Here is a 17,009-nt window from a genome sequence, read left to right on the forward strand (position 1 = left end):
TACAGTGGCTCACGCCAGCTGCCGGCCAGACACACTGCAGCCTATGCTGTCGCCAGCGACTCATGGCAGCCCAGCTCCAGGTCGAGCAGTTGTTCATCATCTTAGCTGTGCAGGGCGCAGTGTCACTGGCCCTAATGTGGGATCCGAACCGGGGCCCTGCTGCTCAGAGCTGGCATCCCAAGCCAACTCTTAACCAATGCGCCACTCGGTCGGCTCCCAAATTTGTTTAAACCACAGATCCTCAATTTCATAAAAGGAGCATTGTTTCTAAAGTCAGTCAAAGAATTTTTTTTAAATGATAAAACTTCAAAGGCAATACAGCCAACCTAAAAAAGACTATGTTTTAGAACATAGTATGCTTTTTTAGAGTATATGTATGGACAACATAGGAAAACTGAGCTAAATGGTTCTTGTAAGGAAGAAAATTTTATTTTACTAAGAATAATGTATCATTTTAAACAAAATTAAAATTTCTTCCTGGTTGTTAATATTTCTAACCACTGAATACCCAATTTGAACTCTACATTTCTTTGAATATGAAATTTAGAATAGGTAGTTAAAAATGGGATACAAATATCATATTATCAAACTTTTAAGAGGAATAAAGTAAAATATTTTTATTTTACCTTATTATATTTTTATCCCATATTTTATCATGGGAGTATTTAATATGGAATTCTTCAAATGGTTTCTTCCTCTTACCCATGTTACTGTAGTGATTAAGAATAAGGCTAGGGCCGGCCGAGTGGCTCAGTTGGTTAAGAGCTCGCTCAAGAGTTTGAGCTCTGAGCAACAGTGGTTCAAGTCCAGCCTGAGCTGAGCAGCCGGTGAGCTGCCAACAGGTAGCAGGATGGCTCAGCTAAAAAAAAATAAAAAAAAAAATAAAAAAAAAAAAGAATAAGGCTAAGTTACAGAGGACACATTTCATGGCTCGAGTTGGAGAAGATGTAACAAGAAACCATAAAAGGACTTATGAGGTGTAAAGGTAGAAATTTGGAGAGATCTAAACTAAACTTGAAAAAAAAAATCTAGTTTTCCATCTCTTATATTAGGCTTATCCTTTTGAAATTTTTTAACTCGGAAAACCAATAGATATGAAAAAAAATAGCACTCTTTTATTTTTTTTTCTAGTTCAGTACACAACATTCATAACTATTCTCATTAAACAGACCTTTGTAATTTTACTGACTTATTTGAATGGCACCAAGTTACATGATTTATAAGGCTTGACACAGAAAGGAATAAAAGGGATGTGAATATTACAGAAATGTTAAATCAGTACACTAATTAATATATTTAAGATGTGAATCGTGAATCTACTGCTGTGACCAGAACAACTTATCTACTGATTCTGAAAAACATTACCAATTAGTCACCAGTAAAAGTGGACAGGGCATTCCAGTGCCCCCGTACTTCTCCCATCATTTTTGAGAAAAACAGTGTCACAGCACAAGAATGGTCAATGGCCTCTGCAGCACCAAGCCACAAAAAGCTGCAGTTGCTGCTGTTTAATTATGCTTCCAGTGCTAAGTTTAATTTCAGAATAAGGGAGTATGTTGGTGAATCCCCAAGTTTCTGGCTTTGGGAAGTTCCCACTGTCAAAGTTAAAGAGCTACTTAAACAACACAAATTCTGCAGCAGAGAGGAAAGACTGATTAATCAACCAGGCAAGACTGGTTGATTTTAGAGGCAAGACTGGTTCATCGATCAGGCTGAAATCCACATTATCTGACACCCAAAATCAATATAAAATATGATGGTATCACTGCAAGAACAATTTAGGAAAGAAAAATACTATGTTGAAACAGACCACAAAACAATTTCATTTAGACAAAACTCTTTAACTTAATATTATGCTGAAAGATCACACCTAAAGATTGGCATTTCATATATTTATGGATAATGGGTACAATGATCTTGAAGAAAACAAATTAGGAATAATATAGTTTTGCTACAGTGTTTGGGGAAACATTTTTCAGTGGCAGGAAAACAGCACCAAAGATGACACAAATTAAAATATTGGACTTTGAATAAAGAAGGGGGAAATAAATGAGAGTGATATTCATCAAACAAATCGAGAGGTAATGTTGAGGCAATCTCTATGCAGCTATGAAGTCAGCTTAAAGAACTTTTCCTGGTCATATACAGTTAATAAGAGTGGAGTCTGAAAAAAATCTGGATAATGACCTAGCCCTGTAAAGCACTCAGATCTAACCAAAATATGACATGATGGTACTTTTAAGGATATAAGTTATTTGTTGGATTCATGTATTATTTCCCTTGGCTAGTCCACATATTCCAGATTAAACTGTCCTCATCAATCCCAGCGTCTTAGCTTTTCATGTTACCTAATGAAAAGAGGAGAGAGTAGGGGAAGCAACCCTTTCTTATTATGGCAGTTTTCTTTACAGGAAGTCGTATTTCTTTAAAGGATGTCATCAAACAAAGGTCTTGGTGAGAACATCTTCATGCTGCTGCAGGTGAATGGTGCCAATTCCTACAGCGGGTGTTGGCAAAGGGGGGCGGCTCACAAGGCGGAGCTGTATTTGGAGCAGAAAAGAAATAGAATAACATTTTCATCCAATCAGAGCTCTGTTTAGTTTGCACAAGGAGATACTTGTATTTCTCTTAGCTTGGTTAACATAAGTTATATTTTTGGAAAAAGAATGAGTTACACAGATTAGAGGAGACATACAAGTATGTCACAACTAAAAATTAACTAAATTCCAGGCATGATGAGGTGAGATAAATTATTGAATTTGTCCTATTCTTCAATAACTATTTGTTGGTTTTAGCTGTAGAGTTTTCTAAATTAGAACTATTTACATGTGAAAATAATTTGGGCTCAGCAAGCTAGTATCACATGAGCAAACTCATTCTAATCAAAGCAGAATAGAAAGATAAAACAGCAGCACAATTGCTCTTTTCATTGTTTTTCCCTCCTTTAGCATAAGCAAGAAGAATTTGGCCTTTGATGATCCCAGCTGTGTGGATGGGCCTGGAACAAGCATCACTGGGTGTCTCTACTCCCAGGTTGTAAAACAAGCCTGTTCATCACCCTGTTCCCCAGGCTTAGATGTTGACCTTTAGGACAAGAATGCTGAGTAGGCTACTGGGAAAGTAGTCAACAGGTAAAGGCTTTACTTTTTTAAGTATAATCATTTTGTTTTTTACATTATGTACACATAGATAGCTCGATAAACACTCAGCATTTTATTCTGAAAGAATAGCTTAAAAGTAGATTTTATATTTTAGCTTATCTTTAAAAGAACTGGACTGATAATAGGAAAGAAACCCAATTTGTTGGTGCTCCAGGAGAAACAAGACACACGCATAAAACACGACAATAGAGACAAAGCTATTACCTTGCAGGCCAGTTGCTTTTCAAATCTTGGAGAAACAAAACACCATGGACCCATGTTCTGAGGTTCCTCCTGACTCCAAATAAAATCTATAAAAGAAAGTTCATCTCAGTACCTTCACACACACACACACACACACACACACACACACACACACACACACATCTTTCTAATATGGCATAGTGTTGCTTGTCTTTATTTTTGACAAATGTATAGTCATTTTTCTACCACCACAATCATGATACGGACCAACTCTATTAGCACAAAGAAATTCCCTCATCATGTCCCTTTGTACTCAACTCCTCCTCCCACCTCCAACCTCCAGCAACCACTGACCTTTCCTCTACCCCTAGAGTTTTGTCTTTTACAGGATGTCAGATGAATGGAATCATACAATACATAGCCTTTTGGGTCTGGCTTCACTGAATTAGCAAATCCATTCATGATTTTGCCTACAGCAATAGTTCATTCTCTTTTATTGTTGTGTCATATGATATTGTAGGGATGTACCACTCTCTGGTAGAAGGACGTTTTGGTCATTTCCAGTTTGGGGCAATTATAAGTAAAGCTGCTACAAACATTCACATGCAGATTTCTCTGTGCTTGTGTTTTCCATTCTCTTGGAAAAACACCTAGGTGGAGAGCTGTTGGGTGGTATGGTAGTTCCATGTGTATCTGTATAAGAAACTGCACACTGTTCCAGGGTGCAGGCACCAGTTTGCACTGCCACTAGCAGTGAATGAATGAGGGTTACAGTTGCTCCCCATCCTCACCAGCACTTGATAGTGTTAATTTGTTGTTTTGTCTTTACTTTAGCCAATCAAATAAGTGTGTGGCCATATCTCAATTTGGCTTAATTTGCATGTCCCTTATCACTATTAATTATGTTTGCATCTCTTCATATGGTTATTTGTCATCTGGTTCTTTGGTAAACTGCCCATGCAGTTCTTTAAAAAAATTGGATTATATAAATGAACAAACAAAACAGAAATAGACTCATGGATATGGAGAACAAACTGATGGTTCCTAGATGAGAGGGGGTTTGGGAGATGGGTGAGAAAGGTGAAGGGATTAAGAAGTACAACTTGGTACTCTCAAAATAGTCACAGAGATGTGAAGTACAGTATGGGGAATATAGTCAGTAATGTAAAAAACTATGTATGGTGTCAGATGAGTATTAGACTTATCACACTTCATAAATTATATAAATGTCTAACCACTATACTGCACACCTGAAACTAATATAAAATAATATTGAATGTTGACTGTAATTTAAAAATATGTAGTCATGGAGTGTGAAGTACAGTATAGTCAATGGTAGTGTGATAGCTATGTATGGTGTCAGATGGTAGTAGACTTGTTGGGGTTATCACTTTGTGAGCGGTGTAAATGTCTAATCATTACATCATTTTGTACAACTGAAACTAACAATAAAAAAAATTGGAGGGGGCAGCCGGTTAGCTCAGTTGGTTAGAGCCCAGTGCTTATAACACCAAGGTTGACAGTTTGATCCCCACACGGGCTACTGAGTTGCGCCCTCCACAACTAGAATGAAACAACTACTCGACTTGGAGCTGATGTGTCCTGGAGAAGCACACTGTTCCCCAATAAAATAAAAAACAAAACAAAACAAAACAAAAAATACCCAAACAAATATTTTAAAAAGAAAATTGGATTATACGTGTTCTTACTGATGAATTTTAAGAGCTCTTTAAACACTGTGTCAGATATCTATTTGAAATATTTTCTCCCTGTTTGTGGCTTGTCTTTTTCTTTTATTTGCAGTACCTTTCACAGTGCAAAAGTTTTTCATTTTGATAAAGTTTAATTTTTCTTTTGTAGAAACTGCTTTTAGTATTACATCTAAGAAATTTTTGTCCAACCCAAGGTCACAAAAATGTTCTTCCATTTTCTTCTAGAAGTTTTATAGTGTTACATTTTACATGATCAATTTTGAGTTAATTTCTGTATAAGGTACATAAAGACATCCAATTATTCTAGCCCCATTTGCTGAAAAAGCTTGTCTTCCACAATTATAGTTGATTTATCATAAATGATAGCATTGATTCCCTCCAAACACCCAAGAAATTAGAAGTCTTAGATAGGAGAAGAGGAGACTGGAAAAAAAACCAAAAAACACATGGAGACATGGCTCTAGCAGTAGTATTTTCCTACCTCCAGATTCCACAAGATCCAATTTTCTAGTAACTCTCACTGCCCCAGTAACCTCTTTTCCTTTGAGAGAGTTCAAATAGGTTGCAGGTGCCTGAAGAGCGAAGAACCCTAATGATCATTACCTTTAACGTTCTGGTATTTGCTCATCTCCTGTTGTAAGGAGTCCAGTGGGAAAGGGCACAGTTCCTCTATTCGGATGATGGCAAACTCCCGCTTCTTAGCCTCCAAAGATTCTCTTTGCTTCAGCAGGGCATAGAAGTGTTTGCCGCAGCAGAACACTAGACTCTTAACGCTGTTGGGTAGAAAACGGACAATGGGGTGGGGAAGAAGTGCCTTAAAGTAAGAACTGTACCAGGTGAAAGGAGGACCACACAGATTGAAACGCTTCACTGATGAAGCGGGGGCTCTGTCGTTGGGTTTAGTCATATGTGACACCCTGGCAAGTCTTCTTGAGCAACACATGCCTCCAAAATTCACTCTTCATGCGTACTCTAACTCCTACCCCCACTGATTTAACGGACTTAGGTCAGGACAGAGGCGATTTGGGTCACTTTGGGTTCCTTAACAGGAGTTAGTTTTCCCACCAATTAAAATTCTGCTGCCAAGTATGAAAACAGAGATACATATCAAATTACTTTTTTGGGTCCACAGATGAATCGCCGATGACGGGTTTGAATGTTGTTCCTGGTGCCATTTCTTGAAGAGTTGACACAGCTGCCTAAGGAGGGAGGGAAAAGCCATAAATCTGCCAACCAGCGGAAAGGAGCTGAAGATGCTTTTACTTACAAGGGATCTTTACCAAGAAATAATATCAAAACTCTCGCCGAGGACTATAAGTAAACATATGCACTAATAAATACAATAGCTTTCCAAAAAAATGTCAGTTCTGATACTTCAGAATAAAATTATCTTTCTGAGGTGACATAAGATTGTCTTTCATCTGGTGCCACAATAAAGTTTTAAGAATCAAAATTTCAATTTGATCATACAACTTTATTACTAATAAAAAGCACATTTTAACATTTTGGCATTACAAACAGCATTTTACACAATTTATATTATGAACCAAAAAAGCTGAGCTAGGGCAATTATTTCTGTCTTTAAGTTTTTGATTCTGAGTGAAACCTATTCAGTCAGAGCGAAGAACAATACAGGAATATTTCTGTGATGAAAATAAATCTTATTAATGAGCTCAATTTAAATAAATACTTGTTGCAAAGAACTTAGAATACAAAACTGATGAAGCCGAGATTGCGGATTTGACCCCTGTTGCTATCATCTAGTCAGTATCCCTGCAGCCTAGTCCCAAACAGGGCTACGGCATTCTGATTAGGCCATGTGGGCAGCCACACTGATACGTACGTTACATTGTGATATAACCTAAAAAATTAATATTAACTACCCAGCCATTCTTATGACTAAATAATGTGTGATCTTTCTCCATTTGAAATAGACCTTTTTTGTCAGTGCCCACTTCCTAGGGCAGTTCAGAGTTGGGTGAGAAGTTGGGGTGGGATTTAGATAATACTTGACAAAAAAACTCCCCATAGCCCTGAGTCATGTTTGCCACATGGCAAGTCATCTTCCAAATAGTCCATCAAAAGAGACGGTTGACTTATATTCTGATAGGTCACTTGTACCTATAATCAAATTTTTAGGAGGAAATTAGAATTCAATAATGTTTATATTCATTTTCAGTTAATAAAAGGACTTATCTGTTTAAACATTTGACTACTTAACAATAATAGTTTTTCACTTGCAAATCTATAGGATAGTTGTTGATATTTTTTAAGGCTCCTTAATAAGGCCTCTTTTATTTGATAAGTTATATATCAGACTTGGGGCCAAAGGTGGAATATTAGGTGCAGAATATGAACTCTTATTCTGTTTCAAACAGCAAAAGAGATTCTCAGTAAAATTTCTAATAGTTCACTTAATACTTGATAATATACATACATTATATTGTTACATTCAATATTGACTCCCAGAGTCAGAACTAGGGTGAGGCCAGTGAGGTGCCTGGGGTGCAAAATTTAAGGAGGTGCTCACTCCCAAGATCACACAAGTGCAAATGTTTCCTTACTCCCCTCCAAATGCTAGGCGCTGCTTAAAAATATAACCAGTAGGCTGGCCAAGTGGCTCAGTTGGTTAAGAGCTCGCTCAAGATTGAGTTTGAGCTCTGAGCAACAGCGGTTCGAGTCCAGCCCGAGCTGAGCAGCCGCTGAGCTGCCAACAGGTAGCAGGATGGCTCAGCTAAAAAAAAAAAAAAAATACAACCAGTAAAAGCAAATCACTCACAACTTTCCTCAATATACCCCTCAATTTTTCAAACCTTTGTGAGGAGCACAAGATTGTTTTGAACAGTCAAATCCTAAGTGACATTTCACCTCAGTAATAGCATCCAAATAAATGCAAGTTTTCCGAATATTAATCCTAATTAAGGCTCTCATATAAAACTGAAAAAAAATTATAGCCGATGGGACAAGTAAATGCTTACTAGTATTTAGTATCTTGAACTCTGCCATTTGGAAGCTAGCATATTTGTGTGATTTAAAAAATATGTTGTACACTTAATAGTTCAGGTAAACCAAGAGAAAATGTACACTTTTTTAAAATGTGGACTTTGAAAACAGTGTGGCAATAGTTATATTGTTATAATGTGCATATTGAAACAGGAATCTAACTGTGATAAATCATTTAAGAGAAAAAAATCTAAATAAAAGTCAATGAATAACACCACTCATTTACATCAAAATATTCTAAATTCCCAACTTGCTACTATCAACTTAGTAGTGCTTAGACCATTTGGACTTTTAAACTCTTTCTAAAAAATTATTTCTGCTGAGGCCGGGATACCGGTGTGATTATATCTACTATCAGGTCCTTCACTTCATTACAGTGAAACCGAGAGCTACCTATATTTATAGTTATTCTTGAAAGGTTGGGGAGGGAGGAAGAGGAGGAGGAGGAGGAGAAGGAGGAGGAGGAGGAGGAGCGAGGGAGAGAGAGAGAGAGAGAGAGAGAGAGAAAGCCAATTAAGACTAAAAAGATGTTTCTGCAATTTAGAACTATAATGAGATACAGACAACAGGAAAATGCAGTAAAAATAATGACAAGAGGAGAAAGGCTTCCAACCGGCTTTTTCTACTTACAGGGAATCTGAGTAACATCTTCGGAGAAGCAACGATGAGGGGTTTTCTGAAGTTCCGGACCATCTGTCTCCTGAGCAAATGAAAATACTGTGCAGGAGTCGTGGGGTGTACCACGAACATGTTCACTGTGTCCCCATCCACCCCCTCCTCTGCACTGTCACACATCTGGGGAAGAAATGAGAGAAAAAAGAACGTTCAGATCATCTCATTCAATCTCAATAAGGAGAAAAGATTTTCCCTCCACTACAGAAAATACTAGAAGGTAAATTTACAGCCTATGAAGAATTAACCAGAGGAGAGGTCTGATGCCCCTCCCCACCCCCCATCTGCCTGAATCCACATATTTCAACACGGTTGTTCCCAAACACAGCTGACTGCAAGAAGCCCCTAGCCCCTGGAGGGGATCTGTTAAAAAAACAACACAGCTTCTGATCACTGTGGGGGTAAGATGGTGGAAGGGAACCCTGTCGGAATCTCACTTTCCTAATGAAATAAACACAATTATAGTTTGGTTTATTTGTTTGTTTGTTTAAAACACAAAAACAAAATCGAAAGCAGCTAACAAGGTTGAAAAGTTAAGAGCAAGGAATGAAATCTCAGAAGATCCTGGTGGGACAGAAAGCTGAGGCATGGCTCCTAAGCCCACCCCACAAGCAGTGGAGAGAAAAAGAGAGTGAATCAACAAAATCCTGACCATTCTTACTGATCCCCTCCATCTAGGAGAGAGGGCGTGAGTAGGCAACCCTGGGGGGAAAATAAAGGCAAAATCGAGGGCAGAAGTCCCTACAGAGCTCGGTGGAGGCGGCAGAGCTGCCAGGGTGCCAGTTCCAGGGCATTGAATGTGTTTCTTTCAAATACACAATGTCTGACAATTTAGGGTGCACACAAAGGATCTGCAGGAGGCAGTCCTAGTCCAAAGCACCTTGGAAACGGGAAAACATTGCTGGGAACCCAGGAGGCATTGAACATACCTGCAGGAAACGCTCTATGCGACAAGATGAGTGGTCGGGTCCAGCCCCATCATACCCGTGGGGAAGGAGGATGACAATGCCGCTCTGGAGGAGCCACTTGGCCTCTCCTGGAAAAGCAGAGGGAGGGAGTGAGGCCTCCGCGAGGCAGGAACAAACTGTCTGACGTGGCTTGGAGAGCAGAACAAATGTGAGTTTGTTGCCTGCGCCCCTAACACCATTTTCATCATATGCACCCTCTAGCATTGCCACACCATACTTGGGAGAAAAACGTCCATCCTACCGGCTGAAACCCCAGAGTCACACATGCCCTGGGCTTTAGCAAATGGAAGACAAACTCAATGGTGAACGTCCAGCTTCCAGCAAGAGTGTGGCCACTCTGACTCTACCTCGGGCACAACTCTTACCAGGACTGGGCAGCCCCTACCTCATAGCACTGCTGACAACACCGGCCACTGTCCTCAAGCTGAGGACACAGGCACTTAGGAAAAGTCTCTGGACATGTCCAAGTCCAATCTCCCCACGGCTCTGCTCTTTCTCACAACTACAGAGTTACAGAGAAACACACCAGGGGAAGGAGGTGCAGTGCACACTCAAAATCCAAGAGCGGTTACCCCCCACAATGGGGTGAGAGTCTGGGGGACACCAGACTTCTACTTTATATAGTTTCAATTGTTACAGTAAGCCGGCACTGCTTTTATAAGTGCTGATTAGATATATTAAAGATTTACAACTTCCAAGGTTCAGATACATGAGTGTCCCCGGATTGAGGGAAGCAGGTTTTCACGGCTGCCATTCACCCTGATCACAAATCCTCACTATGTCACCAGTGCTTCCTGGGACTCATGCCACAGCTACTCAACACACCCCGAGAGCAGACCTGCCAGTCAAACCACCTAGGAGCTGGCAGGTAATGCCCGGCTCCCTACAGCCCAGCACATCCCCCGCAGATGGGAAGGTGCTCCCTGCATAGTCGCTGAGTAGCACCCAACGCTCCAGCAGCTTATTTAACGACCTGAAAGCTGCCATGTCCCAGTGGATGACAGGGCAACCTCCCAACTCTCCCAAGGGGCTGTGGTACAAGGAGTCTCGTAAGCAGCTGTGGCCGCTTTTCATTCATTTGTTCCCATGAAGCCGGTGCCATGCATCCACTGCACAGCCATATGCCATCACCAACCTCCGGAGATGAATGTGTCGAAGATGATCTGGGCGCCATTGAAGAAATCACCAAACTGAGCCTCCCAGAGGGGCAGTAACTTAGGGCTCTCGATGCTCATCCCATACTCAAATCCCAGGACAGCCTCTTCTGACAGCGGGCTGTTGCTGACCTAGTGCACAGAAGGGGACAGGGACACCATCAAGCAAAGGAAGCTGCGACACAAGTCAGCAACGGTAAAAGCCTCACATTTATACAAACCTCTCAAGAGGGCAGAAGGGCGTAGAGAGCAGCTGTTTTTAGTCTTCTCCACACGCCTTTGAGAAAGGGGATCTACCACCTCTATGAGTGATGGGTATGGGAAAGTTGGGACAAAGAGAGGTAGAGATGAAAGAGGTTGATGAGCCGCCTTTGGAGCTGAGAGTAAAACTGTGGCATATAAGCTTTTTAAAAAATGTCACAAAACAAAAGGGGGGTAAATTACCCCAAAAAGTCTTACCTTTGGCTAGAATCCATTATTTGAATACCCTACTTGCACGATAGATGAAAAGTATCATCATCACAATACATTAAGGTAAAGGCAGAATATAAAATTATAATGCATCTCCAAGGAGGCTAAAGAGTAATGACAAGTAAATGCAACATGGTTCTGAACTGGGTCTGAGGACCAGGTGGCAGTCATGCCACAGTGTTAATTTCCTGACTTGAATGGTGACATTATGGTAATGTAGGAGAATGTCCTTGTGTGTAGGAAATACATGGCTAAGGCTTCAGGTTGGCGACCTGATGCTTCCAACTTGACGTCTCACGTGTTTCAGAATGAGAAAAAGTTCCTTTTTGCATTCTACATCCAACTTTTTTGTAATTTTGTGCTTGTTTCAAAAATTTTCTAAAAAATATTTTGTAAAAGTTACATATCTGTAAAATATTATTTGACAATAAAAAGGAATGAAATACTGACATATGCTACAACATGGATGGACCTTGAAAACATGATGCTAAATGAAAGAAGCCAGTCACAAAAGGCCACATTTTGTATGATTCTATTTATATAAAAAGTCCAAAATAGGCAAATCAATAGAAACAGAAAGTAGATTAGTGGTTGCAAGGGGCTGAGGGTGAAAGGGGAAAAAGGCTTAATGAATATGAAATTTCTTGTTGGGGGTGATAAAAATGTTCTGAAATTAAATAGTGGTAATGGTTATGCAACTCTGTGAATACACTAAAAATCACTTCATTGTACACGTTGAAAGGCTGAATTCTATAACATATCTCAATGAAGCTTTTATTTTTTAAAAGAAACTCTAGAGAAAAATTACAACTCTGTGATGATTACAACTACAAAAATTTGTGATTTATATGGATAAGCACTCAATGACAACAGAAAATGAAAACTGATGATTTGTTAGCATGGTGGGATTATGCTAACTTGCCTTTTCTGATTTCTATTTTGATTTTAGTTATAATCTATACAATGCATTAATTTTTATAAGGACTGCTACGGCTTCCTCTTCCTGTAAGCAACCTGAAGTGACCTCTGAAAATAGTTTGCTATTCACTTGACCTGGAGAACTCCACAAAATCATGTAAATTGAGAGGTTCAGATCTTCACGTGCACTTTAAGAACACTCATGAAACTGCCCAAGCCATCAAGGGTATGCATATCCGAAGAGCCACCAAGTATCTAAAGGATGTTACGTTACAAAAGCAATGTGTGTCTTTCCGACATTACAATGGTGGGGTTCGGAGGTGTGCTCAGGCCAAACAGTGGAGTTCGATGCAGGGTCGGTGGCCCAAAAACAGTACAGAATTTTTACTGCACAGTCTTAAAAATGCAGAGAATAATGCTGAATTTAAGGGTCTCAATGTAGACTCTGGTGACAGGGCACAGCCAGCAGAACAAAGCTCCCAAGGTGCAGCACAGGACTTACAGAGCTCATGGGTGGATTAATCCATACATGAGCTCTGCCTGCCTCAGTGAGAAGATCCTCACTGAAAAAGAGCAAATTGTTATTGTTCCTAAACCAGAAAAGGAGGCTGCACAGAAGAAAAAGATATCCCAGAAGAAACTGAAGAAACAAAAACTTATGGCCTGGGAGTAAATCCAGCATCAAATTAATGCTAATATTGGGTTGTTGGAAAAGTCATGACATATTTTTTTTACGTTTTTTATTGCAAAAATGCGTCATGACTTTTCAGACAACCCAATAGAAGGAAAAAGAAAAGGCTTACATTTCTCAGAGCATGTTGTAAATAAGGTTTGGAATGGCCACTATCCTTGCACCTCCGCCTGTCGTCACCTCCCTCCTCATCTCTTTTCCTACCCAAAGCTGACATACTCACTCATATCCTAAATCCATCCCTCTTCAGCTTCATCGCCTAACTCCTCTTTTCTGGACCTCTCCTCACTGGCTTTTTCCTCTCAGCAGATAGACAATCAAAAGCTTAAAAGCTAAACAAGAAATATGCCCTTGACCAGTGTTCTCCAGCTATTGCTTGCTTTCGCAGTCAAGCTTCTAGAAAGAGCTAGCTAATCCCCTGTCTCCACCTCCTTAACTCTTGTTTACCTTTCAAGTAGTATAATCTAGCTTCTGGTTTCAGCACTCCACTAAAATAGCCCTACATAAAAATAAAGGGATAGCCAAAGGAAAAAAAAATAGCTTTACGTGCGGTCAACCCTTGACTTTCTAGTTGCCGAATCCAATGGCCATGTTGTTCTTCCTCTTATCTGACTCATTTTTCCTTGAGTTCAATGACACAGGGACTCGAATTCTCCTCCTGCCTTTCTGGATGCTCTTTTGGCAAATATTTTTCTTTTGCCAGCCCCTTAAATGTTGTTTTCCCCAGTTCCCTATCCCTTGGCCCTCTTCTCCTTCTGCTCTCTCTCAGAGGGATTCTCCCACCGCTGTGGCTTCATATACTCCTACACCCTGATACTTCCAAATCTGTATCTCAAGATAGATTTGTTCCTTATCTCCAGATATACGTATCTAATTGTCCAACAGAAACTTCTATGTCGTTCAGCTGTCTCTAAGTCAAATGTCCAAAACTGAATCCATCATCTTTCCTTACCAAATCTGCTCCCTGGGTGAATGCTGTCATCATATACCAGTTGTGCAAGTCAGGGAGCTAGGAGATAGCCAAGCCTAGTCTTTCTTCACACCCCACATCCACTAAGTCCCACAAGCTGTGGTTTCCTGAATAGTTCTCACATCTGGCCCCTTCTTCCATCTGCACTGCTATTGCCCTTATTCAGGTCCCCATGATTTCCTGCCTAGATGATTGATAGGCCTCCTTAGAAATTGTCCTGAGTGCTCATCTTTTTTCATCTTAAGCTTCCAAAGTATTGTCAGGGGTAATCTAACATGAAAATCAGCTCACCTGATCAAAATTCCACCATGTTTCTCTTTCAGATAATACTCAGCCTTCCACAATGTGGGTAGTTCTATTTGGCCTGTCTCCTCTTTTTTTACTCCTGTATCCACTTTGCAGTTTAACCTCTGGTCATATGAAGCTATTTGTAGTTCCCTGGGCACATCACATCCCCCTACTTCAGTATTTTTAGGTGCTATTGTGTCCACCTCGAATGTTCTCCCTACATGTATTAGAATAAGCAACTCCTAACGTTCTTCAAATACCAGCTGAAATCTGCTTCCGCCAAGCTTTTCCTGACTTCCCCAAGGAGATTAACTGTTCCTTCTGTTGTACTTTGTACACTTGCATATCTTATTTTCTTGAATCTATTAATGTGTTTATTTATTCTAAAAAGTATGTAAGATGGCTTGTAAGTATACATAACATATAACTTGATGGTGTAAACGTAAGTAGTGGGAAAGAAGAGAAATTAAGTATGAGAAACAGAACAGAGTTATATAAAGACATAACCCGGTGACCTACTCACTTTTACCAAGGCTACGATGGCCTCTACCCCTTTTCTAGAAGTCATTATATATAGTTTTTGAAAAGTGCATATACTCATTATTTTATTTTCTGATTTTACAGCTGCCATTATTGATAAGGGAATGCTCTTCAGCTACACAATTCATAGTGTGCACACAATAAAGACAAACCAAGATCAAGCAGGAGTTCCTCCCAGGGTCTTCATATAAAAGACATGGGATTAGATAATAACTGAAATCTTTGATAGCCTCCTTACAACAGAGGCAAGGCATTTAATTGGGGCTTTTCAAATAGCAAAATTTAAAGGTAATTGATACTAATATTAAATCACAATTCAATAAAAGACATTGGTGGAGTGGGGAATACTAAACATTTCAGTATGTAGATTACCAATTTGACTTTATCCAGAAGTGAACGTTAAACTAACTTAAAGAAAAGATGAGGGGGCTGGCCGAGTGGCTCAATTGGTTAAGAGTTGGCTTGGGAGCACGAGCTCTGAGCAGCAGGGCCACCGGTTCGGTTCCCACATGGGCCAGTGACACTGCGCCTTCTATAGTTAAGATTGTGAACAACAGCTCGACCTGGAGCTGGACTGCCGTGAGTCACTGTCAACGGTGTAGGCTGCAGTGGGGCTGCAGTGGACTGCTGTAAAGCTATCATCAGTGGCTGGCAAGAAGTGCCGTGAGCTGCCATGAGTTGCCGTAAGTGGCCATCCAATGGCCGGCAACCCACTGCCTCACCCGGGAAGAACGCAATGATCATAATACCAACATGGGCCAGTGAAGCAGTGTCCTCCACAACTAGACTAAAGAACAAAAGACAACAACTTGTCTGTTCCCCTTCCTCAATTCCCCAATGCTGTTCCCCTCCCCCAATTCCTCAATAAAAATATATAAAAAAAAAAAAAGAAAAGAAAAAGAAAGAAAAGATGAGCTGTATGTCTTTTAAGTAATCTTCCTGGAGCTTTGCTTTTGATACTTGAATTTTTAAATAAATATTGAGTATCAGTAAACTCAAGATTATACTCTCAAACAAATGACTAGCATGGGAAGATGACATGCCACTAATTGTACCTTAAAGGATAATTTATTTTAATAAACATCATGTGCCAGGCACATGATGAGTGTCGGAGAGATAAAAATGAAAAGACTCAGCCCATTCCCTTGATTCTAACAAGTATATTTCAGTGACTGGCATGTGGAAATACATAATAGATATATTTATCAAGCCTACTAAATCTTAGGGAATAAAGTAACCTGAGGAAATGGCTTTAATTTTAATAGGAAAGAAATGCTGGCTGCTTAGTCACATCTTTGGCTTTAATGAATCCAGCTACATGCAGATTATAAAGTCAGTTTTTGATTGACAAAATACACATCCATTTGACATTTATAGGATTACAGATAAGTAGCCAGAGAAAAATAGTTTAGTCTATTATACTTGCTAGTATATTACATTGATGCCAACACTTCAAAAAGCATTGGGTTCAAAGTTGCCAACGTCTGTTTCTATTTGCTTTAAGAATCCTGTCACTATAATCATCAGCATCTGGGTTTTCCAGTAGATAATAAAACATCTTACCTCTAGAAACCCCTTCTGATTAGGGTCCATGTGGTTCAGAGGGATGTAGGTGTCATCAGTCTCCTGGCAAACCACCATCGCATGCCTTTGACTAAAAGTTCCACGGCCAACATCTTGGCCACTCAGACGCACATTAAAACCTTAAGCAAGCAAGAAGGAAAAGAAAATCCAGATTGCCATAAATAATGTAGTAATGATAAGACATGGTGACCCTGAATTTTTATATGTCTGCTCATCCCGAGAATTTCCCTTAGGATAATAGATTATCCTTACTAGAATACACCTGTCCAAAAGTCTGTAGTCCAAGTGAGATTGTATAAGAATGGAGAGTCATCATTTACCCTACAATTTTTAGAGAATATCTTTCTAACACATCCAGCCCTGAGCCCTTTGTTTTCCAAGTATAATTGCTCTATTCTCTAATGAAGGCTGTCAGCATGATTTTTACTAAGATTAAATAACATTATCAAGTAAGAAAAGATGACACGTTTTAGAATCTCTTTAGTCAAAACCATAGGAGGCAGGTATAACTCAAAAATCTGTAGCGATCACATGTAACAAATGTCATGTAAACCATTTTCTACCAGCTGTGCAGCTAAACAGAAACACCTTACCTTGAGCAAGTAATGAGCCCAGGGCGAGAGCTTCTGCTGTGGCCCAGTCTAACCTGGTTCCATCCATCACCTTCTCCAGTCTGGACTGTGAAAGTGAAGGG

General features: G+C 39.8%; 1 protein-coding gene across 1 annotated transcript in view; it reads right to left on the reverse strand.

Moving 5' to 3' along the window:
* Window positions 1-1,093: 1,093 nt before the first annotated feature.
* The window catches only part of DHTKD1 (dehydrogenase E1 and transketolase domain containing 1), a 44,707-nt gene continuing 28,791 nt past the window's right edge, over window positions 1,094-17,009 (reverse strand). Inside the window, exons 9-17 of the mRNA XM_019656960.1 lie at window positions 16,909-16,993; window positions 16,295-16,434; window positions 10,835-10,985; window positions 9,661-9,767; window positions 8,690-8,854; window positions 6,173-6,255; window positions 5,660-5,829; window positions 3,366-3,451; window positions 1,094-2,540 (exon numbers count right to left, since the gene is read on the reverse strand). Coding sequence (XP_019512505.1) covers window positions 2,439-2,540; window positions 3,366-3,451; window positions 5,660-5,829; window positions 6,173-6,255; window positions 8,690-8,854; window positions 9,661-9,767; window positions 10,835-10,985; window positions 16,295-16,434; window positions 16,909-16,993 — 1,089 coding nt within the window. The 3' untranslated portion in view covers window positions 1,094-2,438. The remainder of the gene's footprint in view (window positions 2,541-3,365; window positions 3,452-5,659; window positions 5,830-6,172; window positions 6,256-8,689; window positions 8,855-9,660; window positions 9,768-10,834; window positions 10,986-16,294; window positions 16,435-16,908; window positions 16,994-17,009) is intronic.

Source organism: Hipposideros armiger, unplaced genomic scaffold, assembly GCF_001890085.2.
Source record: "Hipposideros armiger isolate ML-2016 unplaced genomic scaffold, ASM189008v1 scaffold_271, whole genome shotgun sequence".
Taxonomy (NCBI): Eukaryota; Metazoa; Chordata; class Mammalia; order Chiroptera; family Hipposideridae; genus Hipposideros; species Hipposideros armiger.